The 20,660-nt window shown below is 43.3% G+C and overlaps 1 protein-coding gene across 2 annotated transcripts in view; it reads right to left on the reverse strand.

The window, feature by feature from the left end:
- The window catches only part of P4HA1 (prolyl 4-hydroxylase subunit alpha 1), an 83,456-nt gene that overhangs the window by 15,808 nt on the left and 46,988 nt on the right, over positions 1 to 20,660 (reverse strand). The window contains exons 9-10 of one of the 2 annotated variants that reach the window (XM_004583469.4): positions 20,019 to 20,089; positions 3,485 to 3,584 (exon numbers count right to left, since the gene is read on the reverse strand). In XM_004583469.4, the coding sequence (XP_004583526.1) occupies positions 3,485 to 3,584; positions 20,019 to 20,089 (171 nt within the window). The remainder of the gene's footprint in view (positions 1 to 3,484; positions 3,585 to 20,018; positions 20,090 to 20,660) is intronic. The other variant, XM_036495874.2, reaches the window with a different exon arrangement.

Below are 20,660 nucleotides of genomic sequence, written 5' to 3' on the forward strand. Positions count from 1 at the left end.
GCCCATTTCATACGATATGCAAAAGTTAAAATGGATTAAAGCCCTGAATATCACAGCCACCTTCTTAGAACAAATCACAAGTATAAAATCTTTGTGAGCTTGGTCAAGGCAATGTCTTCTTAACTAGTTAAACTCAAGCAACCAAAAACAAATCAGACTTCATCACAATGCAAAAGTTTTGTGACAAAGAACACCATAAGGAAAGTGCAAAGACAAAGAATGAAAGAAAAAAATCATAACTCGTGTGCTTTTTAAGGATGCAGTAAAGAGAATACTCAAAAACACTCATTGGAGCAGGTGATGTGGCGCAGTGCGTTACACCACCACCTGACATCAGCACTGCATATGTGTGCCAGTTTGAGTCTTGGCAGCTCCACTTCTCAGCCAGCTCTCACTGAAACTGGAAAAGACAGTAGATAATGGTCCAAGGACCTGGGTCCTGCACCTGCATGGGAGTCCCCAAGGCAGAGCCTGCTCTAGCTACTTCGATCATTTGAGAAGTCAAATACTAGATGGAAGATCTCCAACTCTGCCTTTTCCAATGTTAAAAATGAGCCATACTGACAAGGCTGTGAAGGAATTGAAATCCTCGTATATACTACTGGATCATAAGATGGTACCAGGATAAAAGTTTGGTAGTTCCACAAACGCTAAACAGCAATTCCACTTCTACATATACAAGGCTACTTTGGAAAGTTAAAGGAAAAATAAAATTAGAAGTTAATGTGAATTTTCCATGGACTTTACGAAGTACCTTTAGTTATTCAAGAGAAATTTAAACGTTGCTCACATAAAAACACATACATGGGCCCGGCGTGGCCGAGCGGCTAAAGTCCTCACCTTGAACGCACTGGGATCCCATGTGGGCGCCGGTTCTGATCCCGGCAGCTCCACTTCCCTTCCAGCTCCCTACTTATGGCCTGGGAAAGCAGTTGAGGACGGCCCAAAGCCTTGGGACCCTGCACCCGTCTGGGAGACCCGGAAGAGGCTCAGGGCTCCTGGTTTCAGATCAGCACAGCTCCAGTCATTGTGGCCACTTGGAGAGTGAATCCTTGCACGGAAGATCTTCCTCTCTGTCTCTCCTCCTCTCTGTATATCTGACTTTGTAATAAAATAAATAAATCTTTAAAAAAAAAAAGGAAAACCATACAACTGTGTAATGCAGAATTATGCCTAAGCCAAATATGTAAAAACTCAAATCTATCAGCAGATGAACAGATAAGTAAGTGGACATCCACAAAATAGGGTATTCCTGTCCATGAGAAAGAATGCAATCGAGCCCGGCGTGGTAGCCTAGTAGCTAAATTACATGCATTGAACGTACTGGGATCCCAGTTATAATCCTGGCAGCCCTACTTTCCATCTAGTTCTCTGCTTGTGACCTGGGAAAGCAGTTGCGGATGGCCCAAAGCCTTGGGACCCTGCACTCACATAGGAGACGTGGAGGAAGCTCCTGGCTTCGGATCTGCTCAGCTCTGGCCATTGCGTGCACTTGGGGAATGAATTGACAGATGGAGGATCTTCCTGTCTGTCTGTCTGTCTGTCCTTTCTGTATATCTGACTTTCCAATAAACAGAAAACAAATCTTAAAAAGGGAGATGCAAGAGAGAAGTGGGCATACCCTGAAAACACCAGAAGTAAATGAAGTCAGAACCAAAGATCACACATGTATTACTGCATTAAATCAAATATCCAGAATAAGCTGATTGACACAGAGAAGAGTAGAGTAGTGGTTACCAGGGGTTTAATGAGATGGTTGGGAAATTACTGCTTGATAGACATGGAAAGTGGTTAGTGTTCAGGTACAGAAAGTTAAGCCACAGCTTGATACCCATATTCCATTTTTAAAAGATTTATTTTTATTGCAAAGTCAGATACACAGAGAGGAGAGGAGACAGAGAGGAAGATCTTCTGTCCAATGATGCACTCCCCAAGTGACCGCAATGGCTGGTGCTGCGCTGATCCTAAGCCAGGAGCCAGGAACCTCCTCCAGGTCTCCCGCATGGGTGCAATGTCCCAAGGCTTTGGGCCATCCTCGACTGCTTTCCCAGGCCACAAGAACGGAGCTGGATGGGAAGCAGGGCTGCCAGGATTAGAACCGGTGCTCATATGGAATCCCGGCGTGTTCAAGGAAAGGACTTTAGCTGCTAAGCCACCGCGCCGGGCCCAACCATATTCCATTTTAAAGCACCGCTTCAAGTTGGCTGTTGTACTTCCGACTCAGTCCCCTGCTAATGCATCTATCTGGGCAGGCAGTGGATGACAGTCGAAGTACCCATGTGAGAGACCCAGATGGGGCTTCTGACTTCAGCATGGCCCGGATCTGAATGTGGAAGCCATTTAGGGGAGTGAACCAGTGTACAGAAATTTTTTTCACTCTGTGTGTCACATAAATTAAAAAAAAAAAAAAATTTATTTTTATTGGAAATGCAGATTTATGGACAGAGAGAAAGATCTACCATTTGCTAGTTCACTCTCCAAATGGCTGAGATGGCCAAAGCTGACCCGATCTGAAGCCAGGAGCCAGAAGTATGTTCCAGGTCTCCGATGTGCGTGCAGAGTCCCAAGGCTTTGGGCTGTCCCCTACTGCTTTCCCAGGCCACAAGCATGGAGCTGGATGGGGAGTGGAGCAACCAGGTCATGAACCAGTGCCTACATGGGATCCCAGCCCACACTTGGAAAGGGCCTAATATAGAAATCATGTAATAGAAGATATAAATAGAGGTTTTCTTGGTGGTTATGAAAATGTCTGGGTCTGGTGCAGTAGTGTAGCGGCTAAAGTCCTTGCCTTGAAAGCTCCAGGAATCCACATGGGCGCCGTTTCCAATCCCAGCAGCTCCACTCCCCATCCAGCTCCCTGCTTGGGGCCTGGGAAAGCAGTTGAGGACGGCCCAAAGCTTTGGGACCCTGCACCTGCGTGGAAGACCTGGAAAAAGGCTCCTGAGTCCTGGCTTTGGATTGGCTCAGCTCTGGTTGATGTGGGCCCCTTGAGGAGTGAATCACTAGAGGGAACATCTCGGTCTGTCCTCCTCTTTGACTTTGTAATAAAAATAAATAAATCTTTTTTTTAAAAAAAAGAAAGAAAATGTCTGAAATTAGACTATGGTGATGCTTTTCTAATTGTACCACTACAATTTAAAACTAAGATTAATTTTAAGGTATGTGAATTATACCTGAATTTTAAAAAGGAAAAAATTATTTTTAAAAATTCATCCTGATCACCCAACAGACTTTGGTCTAGAAAATGAAGAAAAAAAAATTACAGTGTCATTAAATATATTTTTCATTTCCCTATATATTTATGCCCCATAAAATTTTTTGACAAAACTATATAAAAGTGTAAAGTCATTTGCCTGGTTTTAGCTTCATTCAAATGAAGGATCAAAAGTTCAGTGCCAGGAAGTCTCAGCTGAAGCACTTCCTGAAGAAGTGTTAAGAGCCCCTTGCAGCTAATGTGATCCATGATCCATCAGGAATTACTTACCTGTAATTCCTCAGCTGTGGAAACGTCTAGGCCCGTGAGATCCTGTATTCTCATGTTAATGCGAGATACTACAGGGTCTTCATAGCCGGAAAGCCAGGCACTGAGAATGACAAGAAAACACTACTTTTACTGGTGCTTCATTTTTTTTTTTAAGATTTTATTTATTTTCATTACAAAGTCAGATACACAGAGAGGAGGAGAGAGAGAGGAAGAGCTTCCGTCCGATGATTCACTCCCCAAGTGAGCGCAATGGCCGGTGCTGTGGCTATCCGGAGCCAAGAAACTCCTCCAGGTCTCCCACACGGGTGCAGGAACCCAAGGCTTTGGGCCGTCCTCAACTGCTTTCCCAGGCCACAAGTAGGGAGCTGGATGGGAAGTGGAGCTGCCGGGATTAGAACCAGTGTCCATATGGGATCCCGGCACGTTCAAGGTGAGGACTTTAGCCACTAGGCCACGCCTCCGGGCCCTACTGGTGCTTCATTACATGAAGGCCACAGCTGTGACTTTTACTACTGAATATTGTCATTTTTTCTTCTAGATGTCACATTCTAGCTAGAGGTTGGAAAGGCCAAAAAAAAAGAAGCCAGCCTCATTTACTACTGTGTTTGTATGAAAACAGCCCGATGAATGTAAGGAGCCCATTTATGGTTTGCTGTATTGAGATTTCCTAAAAACTCTGGAAACACATATGAAACTAAAGATAAGCATGCCTTCTAAGTGAGGTTTAGGAACTGACTAGGTTAAGAATCACAGCGTCTTCAGCCTGGATCTAAATAATGCTAATATTTTATAGGGGAAAAATACTAATGTATTATTTAAGTAAAAATAATTTTTAAACACACCCACTAAAGTGGCTATAATAAAAAAGATGGACAAATACAAGTGCTGGTGAGGATGTGAAGAGACTGGAATCTTCAAACATAACTGGTGAGAACATATTGTGGCATACCCACTTCAGAAAATTTCCCTAAAATTAGCATTACCAAGGCACCAGTGCCATTTCCAGGGGTATATCCAAGAGAAATTAAGTTGTGTGCATACACAAAAACTTGTTCAGAAATGTTCACAGAGGCATAATAAGAACCCCAAAATGTAAACCTAAATATACATCAACTCAAGAGCAGACACATAAAATGTGGAATATGCGTAGATTATTACTGTGTCACAAAAAGCAACAGATACATGCTACAGCATAGATAGAACCTTAAAAATATTACATTTAAGTTACTACACATTACATGAAGGCCACATATTACAGGAAATAAATATGATAGGGGAGCTAATAACTATATAAGATAAACTGTGGAGAGTAGGTTTGGAGTCAGCAGGCAATGAGGAATGGCTCACAATGCGTACAGGACGTCTTTGTGGGGTGACAAAAAGTTCTAGAATTAGTGGTGATTGTGGCAAAACTGAGAAGACTAAAACTCACTGAAACATGTGCTTCAGCATTAAGGCTTAGGTCCTGGTGTGGTAGCCTGGTGGCTAAAGTCCTCGCCTTGCATGCACCAGGATCCCATATAGGCTCCACTTGGTATCCCAGATGCTTCACTTCCCATCCAGCTCCCTGCTTGTGGCCTGAGAAAGCAGTCAAGCTCAGCCCAAAGCCTTGGGACTCTGTACCCACATGGAGACCTGGAAGAGGCTCCAGGCTCCTGGCTTCAGATTGGCTCAGCTCTGGTCGACATGGGCCCCTTAGGAGAGAATCAACAGATGGAAGATCTTCCTCTCTGTCTCTCCTTCTTTCTGTATATCTCACTTTCCGATAAAAATGAGTAAATCTTTAAAAAATCGTAGTTTATATGAGAACTACATTTCAATTTAAAAGGGCACTCTGTTGTAAATGCTTTTCCCCAGTCTATCAGCCCTTTTCTACCTTCATTTTTCTCACTAAGTTTTGACTCTCAGGCTCATGACTTTAACAGTTATTGCCAAAAGCCTATATTCAACTATCTGGAAGACGCACTCCTGAATGATTTGCTCCTTCAACTTTATACTGTCCCAATCTACTGGGAGAGTCATGCAGTCAGTTCCAGTGGATCCTCCCTCCCTTACACTAAGCCTAACCCCATCAGCGGGCCCCACACCCAGCAGACAGCATGTGCATCACTCTCCTAGTTCTCTCGAGTTACTGCAGCAGCCAAGAGTAATCCTCTGTCCTACGGTCTGTTAAGTCCCGCCATCCCAGGGATCATACTCGCCAATTAGCCCTTCACACTCCTACATGATCAATTTTCTCCAGTTTTGCATTTATTTATTTTTTAAGATGTATTTTATTTGTGGCTGGCACAGTGGGTACAGCAAGCTAATCCTTCTCCTGCAGTGCCAGTATCCCATATGGGTACCAGTTCTAGTCCAGGCCACTCCACTTCCAATCCTGCTCTCTGTTTATAGCCTGAGAAGTAGCAGAGGATGGCGCAGGGCCTTGGGCCCCTGCACCCACATGGAAAACCTGGAAGAAACTCCTGGCTTCTGTTTTCAGACCAGCTCACCTCTGGCCATTGCAGTCATTTGGGGAGTGAACCAGTGGATGGAAGATCATGGAAGATCTCGCTCTCCCTGCCCATTCTCCCTTTTTGTAACTCTGACTTTGAAGTAAAAAAAAAAAATTTTAAATAAAAGATTTATTTGAAAGGTAGAGCTACAGGGCCCGGCGGCGTCGCCTAGTGGCTAAAGTCCTCGCCTTGAAAGCCCCGGGATCCCATATGGGTGCCAGTTCTAATCCCGGCAGCTCCACTTCCCATCTAGCTCCCTGCTTGTGGCCTGGGAAAGCAGTTGAGGACGGCCCAATGCACTGGGACCCTGCACCCGCGTGGGAGACCCGGAAGAGGTTCCAGATTCCCGGCTTCGGATCGGCGCGCATTGGCCCGTTGTGGCTCACTTGGGGAGTGAATCATCAGACGGAATATCTTCCTCTCTGTCTCTCCTCCTCTGTGTATATCTGGCTGTAATAAAAATGAATAAATCTTTAAAAAAAAAAAAAAGAAAGGTAGAGCTACAGATAAACAGGGTCAGAGAGAGAGAAATATCTTCCATCCACTGTTCACTCTCCAAGTGGCAACAATGGCCCAGGACTGTGGCCCAGGCCAAAGCCAGGAGTCAGGAGATTCTGCCAGGCCTCCTACATGGGTACAGGGGCCCAAGCATGTGAGCCATCCTCCACTGACTCCCAGGTGCATTACCAGGCAGCTAGACTGGAAGTGAAATAGGGTCTTGAACTGCTATCCATAGGGGATGCAGGCACTGCTGGCAGCAGCTTAGCCAACTACACACAATACCATCCCCAACTTTCTCCTCTTGACAATTCTTCCCATTGACATCCCATATGGGTATCAGAGCATGTCCTAGCTGCTCCACTTCTGTTCCAGCTCTCTGCTAATGGCCTAGGAAAAGCAGCAAAGGTTGGCTGAAGAACTGGGCCCTGTCACCCATATGGAGCTCCTGGTTTCAGCATAGGCCAGGCCTGGACACTATGACCATCTGAGGAATAAACCAGTGCACAGAAGAGCTTTCTGAAACTATGCCTTTTAATAAATAAATCATAAAGGAAATTCTTCCCATAGCTTTTTAATTGGCTGTAAGGCTCTCCTTTTACTGGATAAAAATTAATTCTTTCCCTCAATTACCTCCTTTGTGGTGCCACTCTCTACTTCCTCTTCAAGTCACCTTCCTCCCACACTCCTCATTTCTGAACCAATTCTAATCTAACTTTAGTCTCTCATCGCCATCATCACAATGATTTTTTTTTTTTTTAAAGATTTATTATTATTGGAAAGCCGGATATACAGAGAGGAGGAGAGACAGAGAGGAAGATCCTCCATCCGATGTTTCACTCCCTAAGTGAGCCGCAACGGGCCAGTGCACGCCGATCCGAAGCCGGGACCAGGAACCTCTTCCAGGTCTCCCATGCGGGTTCAGGGTCCCAGTGCATTGGGCCGTCCTCAACTGCTTTCCCAGGCCACAAGCAGGGAGCTGGATGGGAAGTGGAGCTGCCGGGATTAGAACCGGTGCCCATATGGGATCCCGGGGCGTTCAAGGCGAGGACTTTAGCCGCTAGGCCACATCGCCGGGCCCACAGTGATTCTTGAGGTCTCGCATTGTAGCATAGCAGGTGAAGCCATGGCCTCCAAAGCCAGCATCCCATATGGAATCGAGTACCTGCTAATGCACAAAGCGCTCATGTGTTTGGGCCTCTGTACCCATGTGGGAGATACAGATAAAACTCCCAGACCCAAACTTTGGCCTCACACAGCCCTGGTTATTTCAGCCATTTAGGGAGTGAGCCAGCAGATGGAAATTCCCTTCTGGGTCTGTTTCTCCTCTCTAACTCTGCCTTTCTAATAAAACTTTAAAGCACAGTGACTCTTATCAGTGCTCCCCATAGCCCTACTGCACTACTATAGCTAACGGCATTTTCCAATTCTCATTGGATTGCTCCTTCACTAATAACATTCCAGCTTCTGGCAACTCTCTTTGCGAAGAGTAAACTCTAGATATTCTTTCATGGTCTCTGGCCTTCATCTCGGCTTCTGTGATGGCCCTCCCCACTGTATTCGGCCTCTTTTCCACAGCATAAGCAAGGTTCCCCCCAGAATGAGTTCCCCCCAGCGCTAAATCTAGTGCACAGGGGCCTCATCTCCACACAGAGGATTCTCTCCCACACGGAGTGACAGCCCAGGACACTCAGTAAGTCCTTGCAGACCCCTTCCCTGACCTGAGTCCAAGCTTCACCAGGGGGAGCTTTCTAATCACAATGATAACTAGACATGACATATTAGAATTAAAGTGATCCACAACACTACTACTAAACACTCTTACATCTACTTCAGAGGGAAATAATATATTTGGGCTGTTTTGGTCTTATGGAGTGATTTCAGTAAAAAGCAATTTAAAAACATTAAGTAGCTATTAACATACTTGTATCTGCTCATACTGCATTGTCAGAAAGGAATAGAACATTTACACTGATCACAAATAGTAAGATCAGGACTGCTTTCTCTGCATTGAGAAGCACACAGCTTGGGGCTGGCATTGATGCGTAAAAACATCTCTCCCTCTAACTCTGCCTTTCAAATGATACATTTTTTGAAAAAGCATCTCTCTTTTATTATACTGATATTTATTTGAAAGTCAAGAGACAGAGAATTCTTTCATCATCTAGCTTACTCCCCAAATGCCCAAAACGGTCACAACAAAGCCGGAAACCCAGAACTCACTTTAGATCTCACACATGGGTGGCAGAGACCCAGGCATGCAAGTCAAGTACCTTCTGCCTTTCAGGGAAGCTGCAAAAGGAAGCCAAAGTGGGTCTTGCAGCCAGGCCCTCTGATATGGGAAGTGGGCATCCTAAGTGGCGCCTTAACCACTGTGCCAAACGCTTGCCCCTCACATTTCTGTGTAGCTGATGCGCCAGAGTAACCTCTTCCTCAGCAAGACAATGGTCTGCTGTGGATACCATGACGACTCACAAGCTGCTTCTTACTTCCTACGTATCAAAATGTTTAAGACTGAAACGAGGGATCAGTGTTGTGTAGCACTCGCACTTCACTGTGTCCAGCATGAATAGCAATATAATCATCAGTAAGGTTATCTCTGTGTAGAATGCTGAAATTCAATTTTCTGTGCCTTTACATGGCTGAGGAATGCATGCCCTCCCTCCAGGTATTCTCCTGAGCACTGCAACTATGCCTTCCAAGACCCCTGCTTCATGGGCATCACTGCGCATGCTGCTTTCCACACAGCCCTGCAGCTAGTTCATCACCAGGCTGTAGCGGTCACTCCATCCACTGCAGTCCAACTCACACACTCATTCCCAAAATGAGGGCTCAGAGCAATCCCGGCCAGATGGGAATCTTAAGCCTTTTCCCCTAATGAACTAATGTACTGGAAGCACTCCCATTCTTTGCTCTTTTACTGCAGATATAAAGAACTATTTTTTGATAAAAGAAAATGAGATGTTCTTCATGAAGACAATCAAGCAATGTCCTCAAGAAGTAGCAGAATTGCACGTTGGCATCTGCCAGATACTAAGGAAATCACCTAGTGGTCAGGAGGGGGAAGGATGAAGGCAGCAGCCCCCAGAAGGGTCCTGAGCTTCCCTCAGCATTGGAACAATCTCAAAGCTGGCATGGCCTGTCACCTGGGGCACATCAGGACAAGGAAATGGAGAAGGAAATTGAATACACTTTCTGTAGTATTATGCATTCTTTGTAGCATTTATTTCAGTAATAATTTTGTCTTTATTTGTTGCCTAAAGAAACACCTTAATTTCACTGCTAGTTCCAAATACATATAAATTCTACCTTTCTATAGTAATAAACCCACAGAACCTGTAGTCCTCATCACATCATAGATGGTCAATGAATTTCTGCTGGAAGTTATGAATGAATCCTCAAGACTTCTGAGAAGTCTTCTAAGGTTTATCCAATTTTACCAAAATTATTTTCCTGCTGTCAGGATAGGCTAAGTAGAATTCCTCAGCTCAGTAGAAATTGAAGACTCAAATAACTTTAAGATCATAAACATAGCTAGCGAATAAACTAAGAACTTACGTCTCCCAGTTCTGACCAAGTACCCAGTAGACTAATGCTGTCTGCCAATGAACCTCTTTTTTGCCTGGCAGCAATTCGGTAGAATTTTGAACTTTATAAACAACCACCTACTGACTTTAGTTTGTCCAACTGCGAAGGATGACTGCTAAGTGTTCTATAAAGCTGCAAACAAAACAGATGTTGACAACTGCTTCTAGCCCATCCTGGGAACTGCTCTCTGCCTCTGAATCCTCTTCACTTGCTACTACCACCCTCTCACACACTGGTGGAATCACTGTCCTTCACTTACAGAGGCACACTTCTTCTGCCTTGAAACCACCTCTTCTAACTCTGCATGCTGTTCTCAAGTAGTTACCACTTTCCTTTTAATTATTTTCTTTAATACTTATTTTAAAAGTAACAGAGTGAGGGAGAGATGAGGATAAGATCTCCCATCTGCTGGTTAACTCAGATGGCTGCAATGGCCAATGCTAATCCATGCGGAAGCCAGGAGCCAAGAGCTTCTTCTGGGCCTCCCGTGGCAGTGTCAGGGGTCCAAGCTCTTGGTGCAATAAGCTAAGCTTCCGCCTGTAGCACTGGCATACCATATGAGCACCAATTCGTATTCTCACTGTTCCATTTCTGATCTTACTCCCTGCCTATGGCAGAGGATGGCTCAAGTCCTTGGGCTCCTGCATCCTTGTGGGAGACATGGAGGAGGCTCCTGGTCCTGGCTTTAGATCAGCCTGTTTCAGCCACTGTGGCCATCTGGGAAGTACACCAACAGGAGTCATTCATTCATCCTCTATCCTTCTCTTCCAAATACAAATAAAATAAATATAAATATATTTTTAAAAAGTGAAGCAGCTAGGTGTGACAGGCAGCAGTTTTGCTACATCACAATGCTGTCCCACCTACCACCTTGGCTCATTCTTTTCCTCCTTGCCAATGCTTATTTATTACTATTTAGCCTAAAATAACACACAACAAAGAAAAATACCTCAACCTTTGGCATTTTAGTAAATAACCATTCCAACCTTCTACTGTACTATTAAAATTTTTTTTAAATTTCAAGAAATGCAAAGGAAGTCGGACTTTCACCTCACTGTGTATTTTTAAAAATTATTCAACATGACTCAAAGGCCTACATATGAAGTCTGAAAACAAAATCTTAGAAGTTTTACGCAGATGTAAACCTTTGTGACCTCAGATTAAACAGTGATTTAGCTGTGACATCATAACTAAAAGCATCAAAATCAGGTAGGCATTTTGGCACAGAAAATAAACTACAGCCTGAAACATCTGCATCCTGTTTCAAAGAGCTCATTTCAAACTCTTCCACTTCCAATCCAGCTTCCTGCTAATGTGCCTGAAAAAGTGTTAGAGTGTGGGTAAAATGTTATTGTTGGGCAGTGTGAGATTCCTTTGTACTGAACAACTGCTACTTTGCTAGGCCAGGAGGTGCCTGGACTTTGGGAGGATTCCGCTTTAGCGATAAATCTGTTCTTTGCTGCCCTGCAACTTTGTGAAGGCACGGGCACAGTTCTTCTCCGATCCCAAAAACAGGAGGAAGATAAGAGTATGAGAATGGGATGAGCCATAAAGATAGTGGGTACGGGAACAGAACAGGCTCCATGTGCCTGAAGGCCCTAAAACAATGAACATGTCTAAGATTGTTACTTTTGATGTATTTCCCAGCCCCAAAGGGCCTATATAAGCTACTGTCTTGGGCTGTTCGGGGTCCGACCGCCCTGCTTGGCTGGCTGCGTGCCCCAAGTGCAGTCTGACCCCAGCATGCTGGCGCAATAAACTCTGTTTGCTGTTTGCATTACCAGTGAGATTCTTTGTTGTTCTCTGGGGGTTGACTAGCTCACACCCTGACGTCCGGGGGCTTTGGCTCAGACTCTAACAAAAGTAGATGACAATTCTGGTATTCTTGTCCCTGCAACCCAGGCAGGAGCCCAGATGGAGTTCCAGCTTTCTGCCTTCAGCTGGGTCCAGCCCAGGATGTCGTGGGAGTGGAGAGCAAACAGGTGTCATTCTCAGTCACCCTAATAAATAAATGAAAGTTTTTGTTCTGCCTCTAATCTGGTTCTCTGCTGACGTTCCTGGGAAAGCAGCAGAAGATGGTCCAAGTACGTGGGCCCCTGCAACCCAAGGGGGAGACCTAGAAGCAGCTTCTGGCTTTAACCCAGTTCTGGCCACTGGAGCCATCTGGTGAGTGAAGCAACAGATGGAAATTTTTGTCTCTGTACAATCAGCTTTTCAGATAAATAAATCTTTACACATACATAAAATGAGATACCACTTCACCATACTAGGATGGTTATAAGCAATGTTCCAAAACAATGGGAATATCCAGTGTTGGCAGGACCTAAAGAATTTGAAATCTGAATTCACTGGTGATGGGAATGTAAAATGGAATAACCACATTATAAAAACGTTTTGGGGATTCCTCAAAATGTTAAAAGTTATTTCTAACTTCTCTCCATTATTTCTATTATTATTATTATTATTTCTATTATTACGCTACTATTATTTCTAACTTCTATTTGAAGGGGGTCAACTCAGTGGCAGTGGGCAGAGCCACCATGTACAGTGGCAACATCCCACATAGGTGCCAGTCAGATCCCTGGCTGCTGAACTTCTGATCCAGCTCCCTGCTAATGTAGCTGAGAAAGGAGAGAAAGATGGCCCAAGTGCTTGGGCCTTGAACTCATGTAGAGACCTGGAAGAAGCTTATGAATCCTGGGCTTCTGCCTGGCCCAAGTGTGGCCACTGCAGACATTAGGGAGTGAATCAGCAGATGGAAGAACTCTATCTCACTCTTGCTCTAACTTTGCCTTTCAAATGCATAAATAAATCTTAAAAAAAATTTTTTTAAAGATTTATTTTTTTATTGGAAAGGCAGATATACAGAGAGGAAATCTTCCCTCCAATGGTTCACTTCCCAAGTGACCACAAGGGCTGGAGCTGAGCCAATCCGAAGCCAGGACCCAGGAGCCATTCTGGGTCTCCCACGCGGGTGCAGAGTCCCAAAGTCTTGGGCCGTCCTTGACTGCTTTCCCAGGCCACATGCAGGGAGCTGGATGGGAAGCAGGGCCGCCAGGACTAGAACCGGCGAACATATGGGATCCCGGCGCGTGCAAGGCGAGGACTTAAACCACTACGCTATCACACCGGGCCCTAAAATTTTCTAATAGGAGGCAGATAAACAGAGATCCCTCTTACCTACAATGGCTCTTGGTCAGGAGACCAGGAATCAGAAACTCAACCCTACTCTCTGCGGCAGGTGGCAGGAACCTAGTCACCCACTGCCCAGGATTTGCACAGCAGGAAACTGCAAGCGAGAGTCAGTGCTGAGCAACAAACCTCGGTGCTCCACCTGCTAGGCTAAATGCCCACTCCTGCTTGGTTTTAGCATTGGAAAAGTCATAGACGGAGCGCCAAAGGATGGAACATGAATACATATTTTCTAGTTTTTCTTTTCAAACAGTGAAAGATTCCCACACATATTTTGACAGATTCTTAATTCTGCTTGCCAGAATGCTAGAACAAATTTTTGCTTCCCCTGAAGACAATACATGCATTCAGAAATTTTTCAAAGCACAGATGCTTGAAATTCACTTCCTAAACTTCCAAAACACAGATGGTCCCAGAGCAAAGAGGATTAAATTAACTGAAATCAAAACGCATATTTTCTAGCATTTTTGCATTTGAGGTGCCTGTTTCTTATAATGTATCTTATATTTCCTATAGGAAAAATAAAACATTCATTTAATACACTTTGAAGAGTCTCCAAAACTCCTATTTGCAGTGATGGGTAAGAAATGTTTCAATATAGTGCTCCCTTCTGCAGCACATATACTAAAGAAATTTTTCAATATAGCTATTACATCCTCAAAATAGCAAAACCTTTTTATGTGTTAAAATATAAAGTATAGAGGTATTTCAAACAACTCATAGAAAATGGACATATTTTTAGTGTAAAAGAAAACCTTAAAATCCATGCATACTTTACCTTAATACACACTGCCCATGAACTTTATGAAAACCTTACGTACATAAAACTTCCAAAAACTTTCACAGCAAAGTATCTTTTAATTTCATTTTTCCAAAAATGTTTTAATGTACCCTCTACATGACTCTGGCATTCAAACAAAATAAATATTAAAAAAAAAGGGGGGGGGGGAAACATTTGCCTGTCAATGTATTTTTTTTTTAAAGAATTGAAAAGGCCAAAGCAATAGCTCAACTGGCTAACCCTCCAGTTGCAAGTGCCAGCATCTTATATGGGTGCCAGTTCATGTCCTTGCTGCTCCACTTCCCATTCAGCTCCATGCTTGTAGCCTGGGAAAGCAGGGGAAGACAACCCAAGTCCTTGGAACCCTGCACCTGTGTGGGAGACCCGGAAGGGAGCTCTTGGCTCTGGATCAGCTCAGCTATGAGCACTGTGGGCATTTGGAGAGTGAACCCCAGTGGATGGAAGATTGTCTTGTCTCTCCTCTCTGTATATCTGCCTTTCCAATAAAAATAAACCTTTAAAATAAAAAAAAAGGACAAATCTCCTCAGAAGTGAAAATACTGAAGTCACAGTGCTACAGAACTCCTTTTCCACTAAGTTTAGACGCACATGCAGTACATCCCACTAAGAGCAAAGGAACACTGCTGACAGTCTCCTAAAGCCACTGCCTAACTGCCGCCTATCAATAGCATTACATACCACAGTACATTTAATAAGTATCACCATGGCTTTCTTGAAATTTCAATGAAATTGCCTTTCAGAGCTACAGAAGAATACCTTCAAAGTAAGTTTGAAATGCTTTAGAAATATTTAGTTTGTGAGGGGGAACAATGTTTGGAGATCATTTTCCAAAACATTTTGACTTGCTGGCAAGAGCCACAATGACTCTGGGATGAATATTTCTTCTAAGATAGAATATTTCCCCAAAAGTCTTCTAACACACTGAATTCATTAAATTTCATTTATTATGCTTCCTAGAGGCAGTCAAATCTTGGGAATCCACAAACTATATGACAGTTAAAACATATAAAATCATGCAATAACCTTTGCCCAAATAATGACAGCATGTATTTTTCTTAAAAGATTTGAATGAGTTACAGAGACAGAGAAAGATCTTCCCTGCTAGTTCACTCCTCAAACAGCTGCAACAGCCAGGGCTGAGCTGGACACTGGGAACTCTAGTCAGATCTCCCTGCTGGACAGCAGGTGCACAGACACTCGGGCCATCTTCTGATGCTTTCCCAGGTACAGCAGTAGGGAGGTGGATTGGAAAGAGGAGCAGCTGGGACTCAAACCTGAGTACAGGTGGGATGAGTGTCACAGACGGCATCTTGCTGAGCCTCTATTCTTGCCCCCATGTCTTTTTTTCAAGTTTCACTTTTATAAATGTGAAGATTCTTTAGTTCAACAGAAGAGTAATATAAAATCATGTCTTAAAATACATTGATTTAAACTGGAAAATCCTCTCCATCTACTAGTATTACTTAAGCTTAATTACTCTTATGATTACAGCAAATTTGAATTTTCTTCATGTTTTCAGATTCATTTGAGGACACCCTACCCCAAAACGAGGCCTTTCGGCATCTGAGGCAACAAAGCAGGAAGGTCTGCTGAACTCACCACAGTAGGCCATGAAAGAATCACACTGCAGTAGGCCACGAAAGAATCCTGAACCCCTCTCTGCAGTAGAACACATCAGGGAAGAAAGGGATGACACTTTGTGCAGGAGCTAAGCTGCTGGGGGTTGGGAGCTGAGGCTGCTAGGAGCTGATGCTGGGCATAGTGGACTAAGCCACCACCTGCAATAACAGCATTCCATATAGAGTGCTGCTTCATATCCCAGCTGCTCTACTTCCAATCCAACTCCCTGCTAATGTGCCCAGGAAATCAGCAAAAGATGGCCAAGTGCTCAGGCCCCTGAATCCACATGAAAGATTGGGAAGAAGCTCCTGGCTCCTAGCTTCAGCCTGGTCTAGATCTGGCCATTGTATTCATTTGGGAAGTAAACCATAGGATGGAAAATCTCTGTCTTTCCCTTTATGTCTGTAACTGCCTTTCAAATCAATCAACCAACCAATCAATCAAAGAGAGAAGGATCAACCAATGGAGAGACTGCATAGCTTGGAATGTCCACATCCCATGCTGGACTGAGTTTGAGTCTTGGATCCTTCTCTTAAGATCCTACTTCCTGCTGAGGAACACCCTAAAAGTTAGTAGGTGATGCCTCAAGTACTTGGATCTCTGCCACCCACAAGGGAGTTCTGAGCTCCTGGCATGGGCATGGCCAAGCCCCAACCAAAACAGCCACTGGAGGAATCAACCAGCAGATACATCATGTCTCTGCCTTTCAAATAAAATTATATAAATTAAACATAAAGTGGATCATGTAGCAAGCATTTGGCACAACTGTTAAACCATTGGTTGGGCCATCGACATCCCTTGGTGAGTGCCTGAGTCAAAGTCCAAGTTCTGTGCTGGACTCCAGCTCCCATGAGTGTCCACCCTTGAGAGACAGCAGGTGATGGCTCGGTGACTGAATCCCTACCATCCCTACCACCCACCTAGACAGACTTTCCAGCTCTGACCAGGCCCACCCCTAATTACCACCCACTCTGACTGCCCAGCTCCCAGCTCCAACCAGGTCCATTCCTACTTTTGGGCAGGCAACCAGTGAATGAAAACTCAAGCTCAAAAAAAAGAAAAAAAATTAATGTTTATTTTTATTTATTTTTTAAAGATTTACAGAGAGGAGGAAAAACAGAGAAAGAGATTTCCATCTGCTGGTTCACTACCCCAATAGCCTGAGCTGAGCCTATCCAAAGCCAGGAGCTTCTTCTGGATTTCCAACATAGGTGTAGGGGCTCAAGGACTTCAATCATTCTCCATCACCTTCCCAAGCCACAAGCAGGGAGCTAGACAGGAAGTAGAGTAGCCAGGACTTGAACTGGCACCCATATGAGATGTTGGAACCATAGGTAGAGGATTATAACATGCAATGCCACATGTTGGCCCCAAAGAAAACTTTAAAAACACAGTAGGTCATAAAGTACCTTTCCTAGCCCCCAAAGAAAAGGAACATATTTATTCTTGAAAATGCAAGAATGTCTTATTAAGTTCCATCTTCCATATACTAAGTTCTGAACACTCATACTTCCACATGACTGATCACTGTTTACCAAACAGTAAAAAGGACAGTATTTCCTGTTTCTTTCAATCATTTCTGTAAATGTAAAAGAGTAAATATGTCATGTAAAACAATAAATAGATTTGCATGACAGGGATCTTAGCCATGAAACTACTGAGGAATGAGGAAAAAAAACCTCTTCTCTATACTTACTGGGGCTGGTGGGCAGGTGGTGGCACAGGGCAGCTGTAATTAGGAAACTAGAATATGTGTATAACAATAATTGAACATGGCTTTCCCCAAAGACAAAAAAGGAAGTGTAGAATCAATACATTCTATCCAGGCTTCACAGTGCTTTTGGTATGACTTACTGTAGTCATCTTTAAATTGTTTCTAGCTCCTAAAACAGTTGTTATAACCTATTACTCCTTTGCACAATTTTTAGTTGAAAAGGAGAATTTCACAACTTCATTAAACAGTATAAAATATGTAACTGTCATACTGAAAGTAATAATAACTTGAGGAAAATAATTACTTTAAAAATTCTATAACCTCCATGATCCACAGGTCGCTTGGCCTGGGTCCCGGGGCCTGCCTGCGAGGTAGGTTCTGGGCTTATGAGCCCCAGGGGTGGGGGATCCGGAAGGGCTTGGGTTGCCTGGCCTGAGTCCTGGGGCACACCTACTAAGTGGATGCCGGGTTCGTGAGCTCCAGGGGTGGGGATCTAGTGGGGCATGTGATGCCTGGCCTGGTTCCTTGGACTCACCTGCAAGAACATATCCTACTTAATGAAAAAGGCAGAGGAGTGGACACAGATCCTGTTGTGAAAGAATATGGCAGCTCACTTGGTGCCATAGCAGAACAACAGAACTGAGTAACTATCCCCAAAAAACAATGACAGCAAAAAATCTCAGTGAATGGAGCCAATGGACATTGGGAACGTGACATCATCCTTGGATCAGTGAAATAGGCAGCATTTCAGAACTGTCCAAGCCACCTGGACAGAACCCTTGGAATACGTACACATTGAGACTCTGGGTTGATATGAGGTGGCGGTTCCTCATCCCCAGGTACTGGGACATGTGGAAAGTCATGAGTAGTTTCCCCTTTTGTCTCTTCCCTCCCCCCAGAAACAAGAAGAAATGGCAAATTTGGAAAGCAATGAGTTCACCCAATTTTCCCTAAATCTCGATCTTTCCCACCCTGATCCACCATGTAATCACTATAAAAAGTAAAATCAAAAATAAATATTTTAAAAATAAAATTTATAAAATAATAATAATAATATAACAGGGGCCAGCACTGTGGCACCATGGGTAAAGCCTCTGCCTGCAGCGCCAGCATCCCATATGGCTGCTCTACTTCCAATCCAGCTTCCTGATAATGGCCTGGGAAAACAGCAGAAGATTCAACTCCTTGGGCTCCTATATTCACGTGGGAGACACAGAGGAAGCTCCTGGCTTCAGATTGCTCCAGCTCCCGCCATTGTGGTCATGTGGGATATGAACCAATGCAGAGAAGACTCTCTCCCTATCTCTCCTTCTCTAGCTCCACCTTTCAAATAAATATTTTTAAATAAAATATTAATACTGCAAATTTTATATCGTGCTTTTTCCATCCTGGAGAGATGGAGTCCCTGTGGGTAGGAGCAAAGATTTTGACGCTAGAGAGACATTAAGCCATGTCTAGAAACATTTTCAACTGTCGTAATTGGAGAAAGAGTGCAATAGCTACCTAGTGGGTGCCAGAGACAACGCTAACAACTCAAAGCTCAGGGCAGCGTCCCACAATAACGACTACCTGACTTCCAGTGCTGACAATGCTGAGGCAGAGAGACCGTGCTGATAAAGCAGGGGCAGGAGAATTTCCTTTCTTCCAAGGCCACATGGGTATTTATAACTTCATGCATGGGAAACACCCAAGTATTAACTTTAAAGTCAACCTGCTACAGATTTGCTAAATTCCTGGTCTCCACCTGCAGCTGCTTTGGCAGGGCCAGACCACAAGACTCTGCCACTGCCAGAGGGCCAGATGTGCCCCACCTGTTTAAAAATGACACATGATTGCAGCTGAACATCTTTCACTCATCACATTATACTTCTCTATTTGTAATTGACAAAAGCAACTTTCCTCTAACAACCATAACTGTGTTTGTACTTTACTGCACGTAACACCAAACAATCGTTATGCAGTACACTAAGTAGATACATTAAGACATTTGAATGAGATGGATGGGGCTGTTATTCTGGTTACTGTTACTATGGATAAATATTACTTATTGTTAGAATGAGAGAATTCAGCACAATGATATTTCTAAGAAAGATTCTTCACATTAATAAAGAAATGAAAAAGGAGTTATGTTGGAGAGTTCCAATTGATATACCTAAAACTCATTTAGATTATCCTTAAAACATTGTTCAAAGATTTACAAATATTTGATTGGTTTACAAATATTTTGTTATGTAATCATTCAAAGCATTTACTTTTCCATACCTACACCCAGAGGGTGACTCAGGGATTCAGAAACTGCTTTTCACAACAAGGTCCAAATTAGGCCTCATTTTACAAACAATACTCGGAACTCTTCCTAATTCAATATGATAATATATCACTTATCAGTTACAGCTGTGAACCTGACCAGACACTTCATAATCTAATAAGATAATTTAAAAACCTCTATCAATTGATCCATACCATCTGTTCATTAGTCTTGTCAAGAAAATTCACGGGTATTATCAAATATCTATACCTAACAGCCTTGCTCTTAGACCCCGTATCACGAGTTTTGTAAAAACCAGATTCTCAAGAAAGAAAATAGTCCGATTATGACTAGAATTCTCTGCATTGCTCCCTTACCTCTTAGATACTCTGTACTGTGCTGTGGTCAATTTTCCAGTCTCAGGGTCATGTACTGTAGCTCGGCTTAGCTACGAAAAAAAAAAGAGAAAGGACAAGGACTTACTCTAGTAGCAGGCAATTTGGGTTTTTGGTGGTTTTGTTTTGCCAAGCCACAGGTGATTGGAAGGGTTCAGATTGGTCTGGATAGAAATGGTTTCACATCAGTAAAATGTGGAGAGGGATGGCATTAATAGCCACTTCCAAATCAAGAGAAAAATGGGTTAACAGATTTTGTAGATTTATTGTCCTTTCACTTTTTTTAAATATCATTTGAAGCTTTATAAAAATGATTTGTAGCAATGAGTTTCCCAGGTGCTTTCACAGACCTAGAAGTTTCATGTTCTTCACATATTTTGGGGAAGAAAAACCAGTGCTTTCAATTCAGTTTTTAATCCTCTCTTGCAGAGGAAACAATCTTTTGGTCATCCTGGCAAATTTAAAGTTCACAAGCAATTTTTAGGAGACAGAGCTCAGAAGCACAATTCTGTAGTTTCCATTGCAATTTCTGAGTAAGGTTTTTAAAATAAATTTTACAGATTATTCCACAACAGTATTTTATAACACATATAAATGCCAGCACAATCAGCATGAAAGCTGCTG

Source organism: Ochotona princeps, chromosome 13, assembly GCF_030435755.1.
Source record: "Ochotona princeps isolate mOchPri1 chromosome 13, mOchPri1.hap1, whole genome shotgun sequence".
NCBI classification, from domain to species: domain Eukaryota; kingdom Metazoa; phylum Chordata; class Mammalia; order Lagomorpha; family Ochotonidae; genus Ochotona; species Ochotona princeps.